At 44.5% G+C, this 14,311-nt stretch overlaps 1 protein-coding gene across 9 annotated transcripts in view; it reads right to left on the reverse strand.

Annotated features, from left to right (window-relative positions):
* ADAMTSL1 (ADAMTS like 1) overlaps window positions 1-14,311 on the reverse strand; it is an 872,819-nt gene that overhangs the window by 72,770 nt on the left and 785,738 nt on the right. For all 9 annotated transcript variants that reach the window (XM_053205052.1, XM_053205051.1, XM_053205050.1 and 6 more), the window contains 2 exons: window positions 10,454-10,582; window positions 679-858 (listed from right to left, as the gene is read on the reverse strand). In XM_053205052.1, the coding sequence (XP_053061027.1) occupies window positions 679-858; window positions 10,454-10,582 (309 nt within the window). The remainder of the gene's footprint in view (window positions 1-678; window positions 859-10,453; window positions 10,583-14,311) is intronic.

Consider the following 14,311-nt stretch of genomic DNA (forward strand, 5'->3'; position numbering starts at 1 on the left):
AAGAAGCCAGCAGTTTGCAACCCAGAAAGGGGCTTCACCAGGACCTGACAGTCTTGGCATCCTGATCCCGGACTTCCAGCCTCTAGAAGTATGAGAAATAAATTTCCGTTGTTTATCAGCCACCCAGTTTTCAAGATTTTGTTTTAGCAGGTGGAAGGGGCTAAGACTGGGGCGGGGTGGGGGGAGCGGTGGTGGGGTACCTGTGTGGACTTTATGTGGGCTGGACTAGGAACCTTCCGAAATTATATGAAAAATGTTGCATGTATGAATTCTTCTGGAGGGGCTAATCTAGCGCTTTCCTTTGATTCTCAAAGAAGTCCTGACCATGGAAGAAATTAAAAATAACTGCTTTGCTTCTGTAGCTCCAGCTGACAACCCCGTCCTCCTATGCGGGCAATCCTCATTGTACAAGTCTCCGTGTCAAGGCCAGCATTTAAGGCTTAGTAAGGCTAAGTGAGCCAGCCAAGGTCACACAGTGAGTAAGTGCCAGGGTTCAAATTGATGTCTGCCTGGCCCCCAAGTCTGTGTTCTTTCTACTGGAAGGCCCAAAGGTGGAGAGAAGGGAAGGGACATTGCTTTTAAGTACTTAATTGGATCAGGGGAAAAGGGGGGTGGAGGATGGGTCAGACAGTCACCCCCATGGGGTCCAGCAGGGGCAGCCAACCTCGTGGTGTTTACCTAGGATCAGCAGCTGTGTGTTCTCCGTCAGCTCTCCGTGCACATTGGCTGCCCTGCAGGAGTAGAGGCCCTGATCTGAGGAGGACACGTCTGTGAGCAGCAAGGAGCCCTCGTGCAGATGGTGAGGGGAACCCAGTTTGCTTTTATTCCTGAACCAAGTGACTTCGGCTTCGGGCACACCTAGGAAGAAAAAAAACAATAAACTCTATCAGCTAAACACATTCAGGTGACCCCGGAGGCAGTTCTGGCGGTTCGGCTGGCCCTCCCAGGGGCTACTCTGCAGGAAGCAGCTGCCTGGGCGTCTTCTACCGTCCTCTGGCCAAACTAAATAATGCCTCTGACCTCTCCGTGGTCTCAAGATCTTTTGCCTTTTAAACCTCACACTGATGAGGCAGGAAGAGAGAGGCCAGTTAACAGAACAGGAAGCGGGTAGCTGGTAAAGGACGCTTGCCAGGGTGGAAGGAAAGTACCCAAATTCTTTGCAGAAAGCATCGATAAACCTAAGAACCAGAACTATACCTCGGTGAAAAGGAACGGTTGACAACTACATGAAACAAACATTAACAGTGAGTAAGCGAAGCTAGACCCAAAAGAGTACACACTGTATGATTTCATCTCTGGAAGTGAAAAACTAAAACTGATAACATCAATCTAAGTTGTTAGCCATCAGGGTGATGGTTCCTCAGAGAGGAAGGGATGAATGGGGAGGGGCTGGAAGTAGGGCCTGGTGGCTGGTAATTCTCTGTGTCTTGACCTGAGGGCTGGTTCTGTGGGCTTGGTACCTTTATGATAGGTACCCTTTTCTGTATAGGTTATTACACTTCAATAAAAAGTTAAAAGCTGCAAAATATTAGTATGTTCATGGACTAGACAAACGAAAGTGCCAGAACCTTACCAGAATTGACACCACACGTAGAAAACATGCCTCTATTTTTTGGAGCCTATGTTTTTTCTTTTTAAAAAAATTCTTGGCTTAGTTATTTTGAGAGGGAGAATCCCAAGGAGGCTCTGAGCTGTCAGCACAGAGCCCAACGTGAGGCTCGATCTCACAAACCTTGAGACCATGACCTGAGCCAAAAGAGTCAGATGCTTAACATACTGAGCCACCCAGGTGCCCCAAGCCTATGTATTTTCTTAGAACAAGAAAACATGGAACTATGGTCAGTAGCACCACAGAGGAAGAGACAAAAGGGAGTGACAAAAAGAAAGTGCTCTCTCTTCAATCCAAGTTTCTTGTCTGTGAGAGAGAGTTGGGGAGTGTGTTTAGGAGTTAGGATAGGGTACCTGCCTTTAGAAGTTGGGCTCTGTCCTCCTCTAGGGGTGTCATTGATTGAACATTTGTGTTTCCCCGCATATTCAAATGTTGGAGTCCTAACCACCTCCAATGTAATGGTATTTGGAGGTGGGGGCTTTTGGAAGTAATTAGGTTAAGATGAGGTCATGAGGGTAGAGTCATCACGATGGGATTAGTGCCCTTATAAGGAGAGACCAGAGATCTAGCCCTCTTTCTCCATCATGTCTGGACACAGTAAGATCCCTAACTGCAATCCCGGAAAAGATCTCTCAGCAGGAGCTGGATGGGCTGGCACTTGATCTTAGACTTCTCAGTCTTCGGCACTGTGAGAAATACATTTTGGACACTTAAACCACCTAGTCTATGGATATTTTGTAATAGCAGCCTTAGTAGGCTTAATTCTTAATAACAAGCAGATGGGCTTAATTCTTTAGGAAGCTTCCCTATGGTTGACATGCTGGTAAGCAAGCCCCGGTTCAGGACGAGCTTTCTGAGATAGTCTGCTTAGAAGGCTCCATAGGAGGCTGGGCTCTGAGTGAGGTAGGAGACAGAAAAATCTGTGGCATCAATTCACAGGGCTTTGGGGGGCAGAAAGCTCCATTTCTTGCACCACTTAGCCTGTTGGCCCAGCTCAAAAAATTTACTCAGAAATCTGGGGCATGTATCCAGCCTATGTTTATAATGTCAAATCCTGGTCAATGGGGGGGGGAGGGTGTCAAAACCAGGAAGAGTCAAAGGGCTCAGTCCTTAGTCCTGTGCTGACCTGAGTTGGGGCTGGATTCTGCCCTTGGGGCAAGGGTAGTGTTGCCCTTAATGGGCAGCCTGCTGGTGAGAATACAGACCTGTGTACCTGTCACTTGTCCTTGAACCTGATGAAGAATTTATCAGCAGTCTATTCTGTAACACCCAGATCAAGAGCCCTAATTATGGACCCCGGGGCACTTGCTGCTCCTGAGCTCCAGTAGCGGGAAGTGGGGTGGAGGTAGGAAGGAGGTCTCACACTCCCTCACTAATGACGAACTGCCTTGTGTGAATTCACTGGTATCCTGGTGACTCTGCTGCCTCAGGTGGGCCTAGAGCAGTGGCTGAAGGTCAAAATGTTTGGCCAAGATCTGTAGGGCCTCCCTCCCTATTATGAGGAACAGAGGAGTAACTTTCTGGTTTTCTCTTTTATTCAGATTACCAATAATTGAGTGAGAATCACTAAGGATCACCAAATTGGCTGGAAAGAGGAGGCAGGGCAGCTGAAAGGGAGTGAAGATTTAGATACCTCATCCTTCAGTTCACATCAGGGAGAGGCATACCTCGTGATGCCTGATGCTCAAATGCAGGAAAAGGACCAGGTCGGCATGGCCTCTGAATATACCTGGACAAAAGATGCAGGTAAGGGGCAGAGAAGCTGATTTTTCATTGCAGCACCACTAGGGAGAGCAAGAGAATCATGATGCTTAGCCATGCCAGCTTGGACTTTGGACCCCGAGCTCAGTTTTTCCGTTGGGGGAAAAAAAATCCACAGGATTCAAGAGAAGGCCTCTGAAAGGTAAGCTGAAGAAAACATTCCCTGCCATTTCTCTCCTGAAAGCACAAGGAAAAACGAGGCCCTACAAATCATTTTCTGCGAGTATTTCCCTCGCTATGAATTGCTCACACAGCATGTATGCTGGAATGTTCTTGCGAGGACTGCTGTGGGCAGCAAGCACACAATCCCCAATAGGAATGAAGGCTGTTCTAGAGCGAGAGAGGCCAAGTAAGAGAGCTGGACTAAGTGGGTCTTCAGTTTCACTAAGTGAAGGGGATGGGGGAGGGTGGGGGGAGAGGGGAGTGAACACCCTCCCCATAGCTGTGCTGATGGGGTGGTGTGTGTGTCTCCAGTGCCAACACTCATGAAGCTCTCTCCGCAACAAGGACAAATCCCGTAGCAAGGCTCCTGCAGGGCGTCCTTCTCTGGAAGCAAGCACCTGTGATCCTCCTACAGAGGCAGAGACATGTAGGAGGAGAGCGGAAATGGGGAGGGCGAGGGAAGGTGAGAAACAAGAGGCGGAGGGAGAGAGACCTGGAGCCATTCCTCACTTCCCCAGGAAGTGGGTGCAAGCTTCTTCTATTCCTGTAACCCCATGATCTCGGGGTGTTTGCCAGAACAAGACAGGGTGCTTACCAAAAGGACTGAGTTCTTCAGGTGAGGGGAGGAGGGCTCTTGGGAGACAGAAATATTCCGGATAGCAAAGGGTGGAAAGAGGTTGTCCCCAGTCTCTGTACAACTAAAACCATAGAGGTGACAGCAGTGCCAAAAGAGGAGAAATTACGTGGGATTGTTCTTTAATACATTTATGAGCAAATCTCTCTCAGGCTCACTCAAGTATGGACCCACATTGGGAATTTGCTGATGGAGGAGCTGTGTCTGGTGTCACATTTTAGGGGCTTCCTGTCTGGGACTGTGGGCCTTAGGCAGAAAATGACACCAGAAAGATGCTTTAGAATCTTTTGAGTTCTTTTCATGATTGACTCTGACATCTTATAAACACAGAAGAAAGGAAGAGGGGAAAATAAGTGAGGCCTCATAGAGCTCTATTCTCCTCAAGAGATGACGACGACACTGGAGAAAACATCACCAGCCATTGTTGAAGCCAGTGTCCCTTGAAAAGGTACCAGATACACATGCTTAATCCTACTGTTCAGAATACCTGAACATGGGTAATGTGCAAACGTCAGGAACTGTGCAAAACATCCTGAACGTGCTAGAGGAGAAACAAACATTTGGTGAACATTTGCTATAAGCCAAACATTTTATAAACATCATCACATTTTTCAAAGAGATTAAGAAATCTGCCTAAAGTGATGAGAGTTTGGATCTCTGAATGATTACAAGGGGACAGAGCCCCTGTCCCTTCCTACTCCTCACCCCACGACCTACTCACCCCAATCAGTGACGTACAAATGGCAGGGTGGAGATCCAAACTCCTACATTCAATGCCACAGATCCCCGTCTGTCTTCCAACATACCCTACTGCCTCTTTAAAGAAGATCAGAATTGCTACACTATTGTCTCTGCCCTGTCAAATCCTTACTTTCTACTTTGAGAGTTAACCTTTCTGCTATAACTATAACACCCAGGTTATTGTTAGGAGGGGTTTCTTTCTAGAACCCACGTGTGCTGGCTTTGGTAGCTCCCTTTTTGTTGAGAAGCTGGTCAGGTTACAGGAGATTTTTTTTTTTTTTTCCCTAGGCTGTTGTGATGTGACCACACATTTTACTGAAAGAAATGTCTAAAAAATGACAGAAAATATACTCCACCACAGAGCAAAATCCAAAGCTATGTTGTTGACAAGTTACTTGGACAGGCTCCACACTCTGGACTCCCTTGGTATGATTTCTGTCTAAAACAGGGGAGGGAAAAAACTCTGCTTTGACTTTTTCTCCTCCTGTGGCATATCTTATCAACAAAGCAGTGCCCTGCCTGTGGCTTGAAAGGATCAATAAATGTGGTGATAATGGGTTGTAACCGGATAGGATTATAAGGCTTAGTGCCTTTAATCTTCACAGAGCTGCTAGGTAGGGTGATGCCACAATACTTTTTAAAATCCCAGACAGGATATTCTTGCTAACCACTTGTTACATTTGGAATGCTGCTTGCTCCTTGGCAGCCTGTCAGCATCTCGAGATGGGGTGTCCATTGCAAGGTGCTCCTTGACATGATGCACTTTAGAAGCTTCTTCGATGGCTTGGTGCAAGAAAAGGAAAGGATACAGTAACTTAAATGGCAGCCTTGGCAATTATTCTAAAGAACTGCTGAAGTCTGGAAAGGAGGTTTTCAGCCTTCCACACTTCTCCACACTGACGGTGGCAGACACTGACAGCTGTTCATAAAACCTGTTTTCTTCTTTTTCCTGGGCACCCCTCTAGGCTACACTGTTCAATATCCTTTGTAGCGGTGAGTGACCACGTGGCAAAGAGGCACTGTGAGAAGTGCCAATGCTGGTTCTAGGTGTGGCTCTCAAAAACCTTCTCAACTACCTTCCACGTTTTGTTTTTCCCCTGTTCTGGTTGACAGGTTAGAGATAACCCCTGGGGACACCTTGGAAGGCATATGTTGAAAATAACAGAGCCGCCAGCATCCCACGACCCTGAATGACTGTGTGGGGCAGCCGCTCTTTGGACTCTTAGCTAAACAACGGTAAGCTTCTATTGTGTTTGACCTGTTATACATTTGAGGGTCTACTTCTTATCAGAGTCTGGACTATCCTAATGAATATCCTGCCCATCACTGATTCCTCAACTGTGTATTTCTATATCACTAGTCCTGACGATTTTACCCACTAAGCTCTTCCAAAGCCTCCTTTGCTCTTAGGATAAAATCCCAAATTGTACCATAATCTATGAGAGCATGTAAGAGCTAGCCCCTGCCTGCTGCCCCCCACCCTCCAGCCACATGTCGTGCTACTTTCTTCTCTGCTCTCTGTACTAGAGCCACACCAGCCATATTCTACTCCTTTAGATGAAGCCTGTTCTTTCTACCTCAGGACCTTTGTACATGCTAGTCCCAAATGACTGAAACACTCCCTCCTCCCCTAACCCTTTATCTCCTACCAAGTTTTTTGAACTCAAATAGAGAAAAAGTGTGTGAGTAGTACAGTGGTTTGGATCACTTTTCAAGAAGAATGCTCATCACACTCACTGCTTAATATTTTTTATGTTTAAGCGTTGGGAAGAATTTGTGAGGCTGCATCTTACAAATTGAACGCATATATGTACAAAAAGTTATTTAATGAGAAATGGCTAACAACTCTAACATGTAAGGACAGAAGTTAATCTACATAAATTATGTCATATTCTGAATATAGACTATAAAATAGCCAATAAATTATACCCTAAGAAAGCCACAGAGCCACTGTATTAGTAAAGCAAAAGTCATTCCTAATGCCCTTGAGTGTCACAACACTTTTGACCGGAGACTCAAGGGTAATTTCTTTGTCCAGCAAATTCACAGACCAACTGTGTAATCAAAAGTAGCCTTTTTCCCACCACTCTGAATAAATATCTTATTTAACAAAAGGCATAATGACAGAGATACACGGGTTCATTTTGGTTAACCACGATTAACACAAATGGTTCTACGAATAAAAATAAAAATAAAGACTGTAATGTGCCCAGCCAGGCAAAAACTGGGCACGACCTGAGATCTCATGATAAGGTCACCAAGAGTGAGTCTCTGGATGTAGTCAGGGAGACAGGGCACCAGGTGGCATGGAAGAATTGGCCAAAGCTGGTTTCAGTGCCCCCGGTTCCCCATGGTGAATACTTCCTTGCCTGGATTCTGCTTCTCTCAGTCGCCTTTAAGTGCCCACTTCCTTGTTGCGCTGTCCTTGATCCCCATTCTTCTACTACTACCAACCTCACCCAACAAGAAGAGAGCTGGCATGGTCCATTTTATCTCCGGTCAGTGCTCTGTCGCTGAGGCATGTGTTCGCAGTGACCAGGTGAGGAATGATGGTTCTGCACAGAAGGCCTTACCTGCACCAGCAGTCCCTGCACGAAGGGCAGCCCTGTCAGAGGTTTTATCTGACTCTTCCTCTGGGACTACAGGGCCTGAAGGGCTGTGGCTGTGGAAGGTTTTGCTGATGAGGTTGGACATGCAGGCCAAGGGAAGCTTTACAAAAAGAAGCTAATGTAGGATGACAGAGATTTATATTTCTGATTTCCTGGAGCTACCAGAATATTTCAGAGAAAACCAGCCTGGCCACTGTTTGGAAACAAAATGCCTTAGAGTAAGATCTTCCTCCTACCTATTTGAAAATGGGTTATCTGCTCTTGCACTGTTGGTGGGAATGCAAACTGGTGCAGCCGCTCTGGAAAACTGTGGAGGTTCCTCAAAATATTAAAAACAGATCTACCCTGTGACCCAATAATAGCACTGCTAGGAATTTACCCAAGGGATACAGGAGTGCTGATGCATAGGGGCACTTGTACCCCAGTGTTTATATAGCAGCACTTTTTTTTCAATATATGAAATTTATTGTCAAATTGGTTTCCATACAACACCCAGTGCTCATCCCAAAAGATGCCCTCCTCAATACCCATCACCCATCCTCCCCTCCCTCCCACCCCTCATCAACCCTCAGTTTGTTCTCAGTTTTTAAGAGTCTCTTATGCTTTGGCTCCGTCCCTCTCTAACCTCTTTTTTTTTTTCCTTCCCCTCCCCCATGGGTTTCTGTTAAGTGTCTCAGGATCCACACAAGAGTGAAAACATATGGTATCTGTATTTCTCTGTATGGCTTATTTCACTTAGCATAACACTCTCCAGTTCCATCCATGTTGCTACAAAGGGCCATATTTCATTCTTTCTCATTGCCACGTAGTACTCCATAGTGTAGTAAATCACAATCTCTTTCTCCGTTCATCAGTTGATGGACATTTAGGCTCTTTCCATAATTTGGCTATTGTTGAGAGTTATATAGCAGCACTTTCAACACTAGCCAAATTATGGGAAGAGCCTAAATGTCCATCAACTGACAAATGGATAAAGAAGATGTGGTTTATATATACAATGGAATACTACTCAGCAATGAGAAAGAATGAAATCTGGCCATTTGCAGCAATGTGGACGGAACTGGAGGGTATTATGCTAAGTGAAATAAGTCAGGCAGAGAAAGACAGATACCGTATGTTTTCACTCATAGGTGGATCTTGAGAAACTTAAAAGAAGACCATGGGGGGAGGAGAAGGGAAAAAAAAAGTTACAGAGAGGGAGGGAGGCAAACCGTAAGAAACTCTTGGATACTGAGAACAAACTGACGGTTGATGGGGGGTGGGGGAGAGGGGAAAGTGGGTGATGGGCATTGAGGAGGGCAGTTGTTGTATGGAAACCAATTTGTCAATAAATTATATTAAAAAAATGAAAATGGGCTATCTGGCTCATAAATCCTAAGTGGAGGTAAAGCCTCTGGTAATGGGGTAGAGATTGGAGATCGAGAAAGCCCCAGAACAGGGTGCCAATGCCTGTCCACTGTGCACACTGAGCATGACTGGGTAACCTGGGTTTGGGTGTGCCACAGCAGGCTACAGCCACTGAGGACAACAAGCAGGGGACTGTAGCTGGGCCCTGGTACAATGCATTTCTCTGCATTGTGGCAGTGAAAACTTTTAGGGTAGATGTCACCAAGTAGTGGTCCACAGGAAGGGAGGATCAGCATCTGGGTTTTGTAGGATTTTTTTTTTTTTTGTAGGTTTATTTATTGAGAGAGAGAGAGAGAGAGAGAGAGAGAGAAAGAGAGAGAGAGAGAGAGAGTGCGCGTGCGCGCAGGGGAGGGGCAGGGAGAGAGGGAGAGAGAGAATCCAAAGCAGGCTTCATACTGTCAGTGCAGAGCCCAATGAGGGGCTTGAACTTATGAACCATGAGATCATGACCTGAGCCAAAATTAAGAGTTGGACACTTAACCGACTGAGCCACAGGCACCCCTGTTGTTTTTTAATCGGAGGTTAAGTATCTTTATAAAGAGCATACTACCACCCCCTACTGTCTACCACTCCTCCACTTTCCTCTGACTTTCTGTTCCCCATAGGCCTCTGGGTTTGCAAGGCCAACTGGAGGGCAATTCCTGTATCACCACTAACAGCACCGGATGTTTTCATCAATGACTCCTACCCACTTTTGATGAGAGTAAGCTCCAGATTCCTGCTGGTCTTACCTCTGCCATCTCTCTCATGTTCCTCTACCCTTTACCTTTCTATCACCAGTGCCCTGAGTTCAGGCCCCCATTACCTCTTCTCTAAACTACTCTGACAGCATTTTTTTTTAAGATTTTATTTTTAAGTAATCTCTCCACCCAACGTGGGGCTCGAACTCACAGCCTTGAAATAGAGTCACACGCTCTATTGACTGAGCCAGCCAGGTGCCCCAACTACTATGACAGCTTCTTAATGGGCCTCTCTGTTCCAGTATTTCCTACCTTCAATCCACTTTATGTACTGCTGTTGGCTTCGTCCTCTGGAAGTATGGCTCCTTAATGTCACTTTCCACCCACCTTTTTCTGAACTCCTTGGCCAAGCATTTAAGGTCTCCCATGGCATAGTTACAACCCACCTTCCTAAAGTTTAAGCCCCTCCACACCATTTCTGTACTCTGGGCTCCAGCCAGACCAACCACACACCGTTTGCTTCTATCTTGGGGCTTTCTTACTTCCATGAATTTTTCACAATCTTTTGTTCGCTTGGAACACTCTTTGCCCCCATCTTTGCACGTTCACATTCTATCAGTGTGCAAGGCTGAAATAAGAAACCACTTCATCCCAGCCAGAATTCATCTTTCCTCCTCTAAACTTCTGTAGCCTTTTCCATTTTCAGGGTGACTGAGGTTCTGTCCTTAGCTTTCCTACTAGCCCTGAGTCCCTAAGAATAGAATCTGTATTTATCTTTGTATCCCCTGACCTAGCACAAGGCTCCATTAATTTTTGAACACATGAACTAACACATGAATACATTTCTCACCTGCAACTTGGCAGTTAATGGTCACATTCACTCCTGGCACTGTTTTGATGGTGCTTCCTACATCAGCTGTGATTGCAGGCTCCTCAGTGTTGATCACAGTCACTCGTGATGTCTTCACTAGTGGCTTTCCTGAAAGTGGGAAGGAATGTGAGATTTTACTAAATGGTGGCTATGGGCTTGGGTCATTCACTTGAAACATGGGATGACCCACAATGAATAACTAGCATACCCAGGCTTTTCCCACTAACCACGTTTTCCTTTGAAAAAATTGTAACTGCACAATATAGCAGCCATCCACCCACCTGCTCGCCCACCATAGAACTGTCAGAAAAAGAACAAAGATCGAAGAATCTGAAGATGGAGAATAGTATCTAACAAGCTGTGATGATTTGTGATTTGTGCATTTTATCGTTAAATTAATAAATGATAGTATATATTCTATTTTAAAGGTTTATTATTTTTTATGCTTTAAAAAAATATTTATTTATTTTGAGAGAGAGAAAGACAGCGTGTGCACAAGTAGGGGAGGGGCAGAGAGAGAATCCCAAGTAGACTGCATTGTCAGCACAGAGCCTGATGTGGGGCATGATCGCATGAATTATGAGATCATGACCTGAGCCAAAGTCAAAAGTCAGAGGCTTAACTGACTGAGCCACCCAGGTGCCCCAAGGGCCTCTTGTTTTCAATCAGTTTTTTTACTTTGAGATAATTACACATTCACATGCAGTTGTAAGAGGTAACACGATCTCGTGTACTCTTTACCTAGATTCCCCCGATAGTAACATCTTATAAAACTATAGTATCATAATTAGGACATTGACATTGATAAGTTAAGCTAAAGAGCATTCCCATCACTAAAGGAGCCCAAATGCTGCCCCAGCCCTGCCTTAATCCTTTGGTAACTCTTAATCTCTTTTCCATTTCTAAAATTTTGTCATTTCAAGAACATTATAAAAATGGAATCCTATAGTACTCTAATTTAAAAAAAAAATTTTTTTCCACTCAGAATAATTCTTTGGAGATTATATGGGGTCTCTAATGGTACCATGGTTGTGTGCTTGCTTCACTTGTTGAAGGACATCTGGGTTGTTTCCTGATGTGTCTATTTAAATAAAGCTGCTATAAATATTTCTGTACAAGTCTTTGTGCGAACATAAGTCTTCATTCATTTGGGATAAACGCCCAGGAGTGCCATTGCTAGGACATACGGTAGTTGCATGTTTAGTTTTTAAAGAAACTGCTGAACTGTTTTCCAGAGTGGCTATATCATTTCACATTCCCATCGGTAACGTATGAGTGATCCAGTTTCCCTCCATCCTTGCCAGCATTTGGTGTTGCCATTAGTTTTAATTTTAGCCATTCTGATAGGTGTGCAGTGATATCTCATTGTGGTTTGAGTTCCCATTTCCCTGATGCTACTGATGTTGAATATTTTTTCACGTGCTTTCTTGCTGTCTTTATATCCTCTTTGGTAAAATGTCTCTTCGTGTCATTTGAGCAGTGTCTAACTGGAATATTATTTTCTGTTGAGTTTTGCAAGTTCTTTACACTCTAGATATTAGTCCTCTGTCAGATACGTGGTTTGCAAAGACTTTCTCTCACTGGTATTGTGACAGTATTTACGTTAAACTACTGTATCAATCTGGGGAGAATTGACATTCTATGTTGAATCTTTGAATACACGAACACTGTATGTCTATTTATTTAGATCTCTTTTAACTTCTTCCATCAGTGTTTTATGGTTTCTGACACACACGTTCTATATACATTTTGTTAGATTTATACCTAATTATTTTGATTTTGAGGGATGGTAAATTACATTGTATTTTCAATTTCACTGTTCACTGACAGTACATAGATATACTGCTGATTTTTGTATATACTGTAACCTTGTTAAACTTACATGTTAGTTCCAGGACTTGTTGTGGGTGGATTTCTTACAATTTTCTAAGTAGGTGATCATTTTGTCTGCAAATAGTGTTATTTCTTCCTTTCTGATCTGTATGCCTTTCATTTCCTTTTCTTGCATTATTTCACTGGATAGAGCTTCCAGCCCTGAGTAAGAATGCTAGAACTGAATAAGAATGCAGAGTAAGAGTGGTGATAGTGGGTTTGGGGTATGACGAGTGATTTTTAATTGATAGTTGGACATTTTCATATTACGTTATGCAAATCTGGATCTTATTTAAGCCTACTGTTTTAGTTGGCTTTCTCTGCAACCACTAAGGTGGGGGAGCAGGGAAGGGCCACCTTATTACTACCCAATGGAAATAAAGGTCCAGATTCTCCAGCTGCCTCCTTTGTCACTCAAATGGGGGACTCCTCATTACTGCCGAGCAGAGCAGTGGTGGGACTTCTGGCTCCCCACGTGGTCTCTACTGGCTCCACTGTGGGAGGGGCCTTAGTGCTGTTGGGTAGTAGGTGAAAGTCCTGACTCTCCAAGAGGCCTTCTGTAACACCACTCCAGAGTAAAGGGTAAAGAAGGTGTCACAAGGTGAGGGTAGAATTCCAGGTTCCCAATGTGCTTTCTACCCTGCTTTTCACCCTGTGGGGATGAAATCTGTCTTTTCTGACACCACATCCATGGGGGTACTGAGGAACAATCACTTCACATCAGATGAGGTGAAGTCTAGGTTCCCCACTCAGCCTTTGCTGGTGTGGGTGGCAATGAATCACGGTTTTTTGTTTTGAGGTAGAGCTTCCCAAAAGTTTTCTGTCTGGTTAAGCCACCCCTTTCCCGGTCCTCTGGCTAGAGAGAGAGGTCTTCAGTTGAGGCATTTTTTTCGTGTTCCCATTGTATCTGCGGATGGCTGGCTTCTTCAGCTCTGAGTTTGGGAGTTAGGAGGCAAAAAGAGAACCCAAGGAGGTAACAACTGTGTAGTACCACAGTCCCCGAGGTCTCTAGCCAGTCTGCTTTTTCCTCTCCACCTTTGAGTCTTCAGTTTGTTTTATGTACAGTCGCCATGGGTTTTAATTGTATTTAACAAGAAGAATGGGGACAAGTGCATGTGCGCCACCTTCCCGGAAGTAGAGGTTCTGTGTACGTGACATTTTAATGGGCCTTTATCAGCTGGGGCTAAAAATCCAGCACTTTGTGTACACGGCCACAAGATACAATTAAAAGAACCATTTATTAAGCACCTCGGGGAAATAAGGGTCCACATGAAATCATTTTTTATGTACCCTAAGCTTACTTCTTTGTAAGCCAAATGGATTTAGTTTTGTTTTAACCATTTAATAGGCAGGACACTACAAGGTTGTTCCCTCTTCTGTACCTTCATTAACTGTGAAGAAACCCCTAACTCAACAATGCCATTTAACTTGCTTTTTATACTTTATGTTTTCTCCCTCATCTATTTATCCATCATTCCTGCCTGCACTGTCACACAGCCTCCTGTTACAAGCTGTCCTCTTTCTTCTCCTCTTCCCTTTTAACTGTGCTCTGGGTATAGGTTGTTAAGCTCATTAAAACTATGTTCCAAGGCAGAAGCTTGAGTGAGGTCTGAATATGTGCATAGGCTTTCCATCCTTATTTTGACTGTTTAGGGGTCTTTTTCCTTATCTCACCTGTATGTACTCCATATATACGAGACTGTGTAAGACCTGAAGTGGAGATGAGTGACTTTGAACTATGATGGTTTCCAAGAATAACACAGGGTGATAATAGGGGAATAATCTGGAATGACAGTGAATAAATCCCAGCGTATTTTCCTTACCTCCCTACCTGCAGAAAGCTCCCTGCTCTAACTCCAAATATACCTTAAGTCTAACCCGCCCCTCTGTCGCTATAATCTAATGTTGTCACCTTCTCTGGCTGGACTGCAGCACAGCCTAACTGATCTCACTTCCACCTGTCAC

The sequence above is a fragment of the Acinonyx jubatus genome, chromosome D4 (genome assembly GCF_027475565.1).
Source record: "Acinonyx jubatus isolate Ajub_Pintada_27869175 chromosome D4, VMU_Ajub_asm_v1.0, whole genome shotgun sequence".
Classification (NCBI taxonomy): Eukaryota; Metazoa; Chordata; class Mammalia; order Carnivora; family Felidae; genus Acinonyx; species Acinonyx jubatus.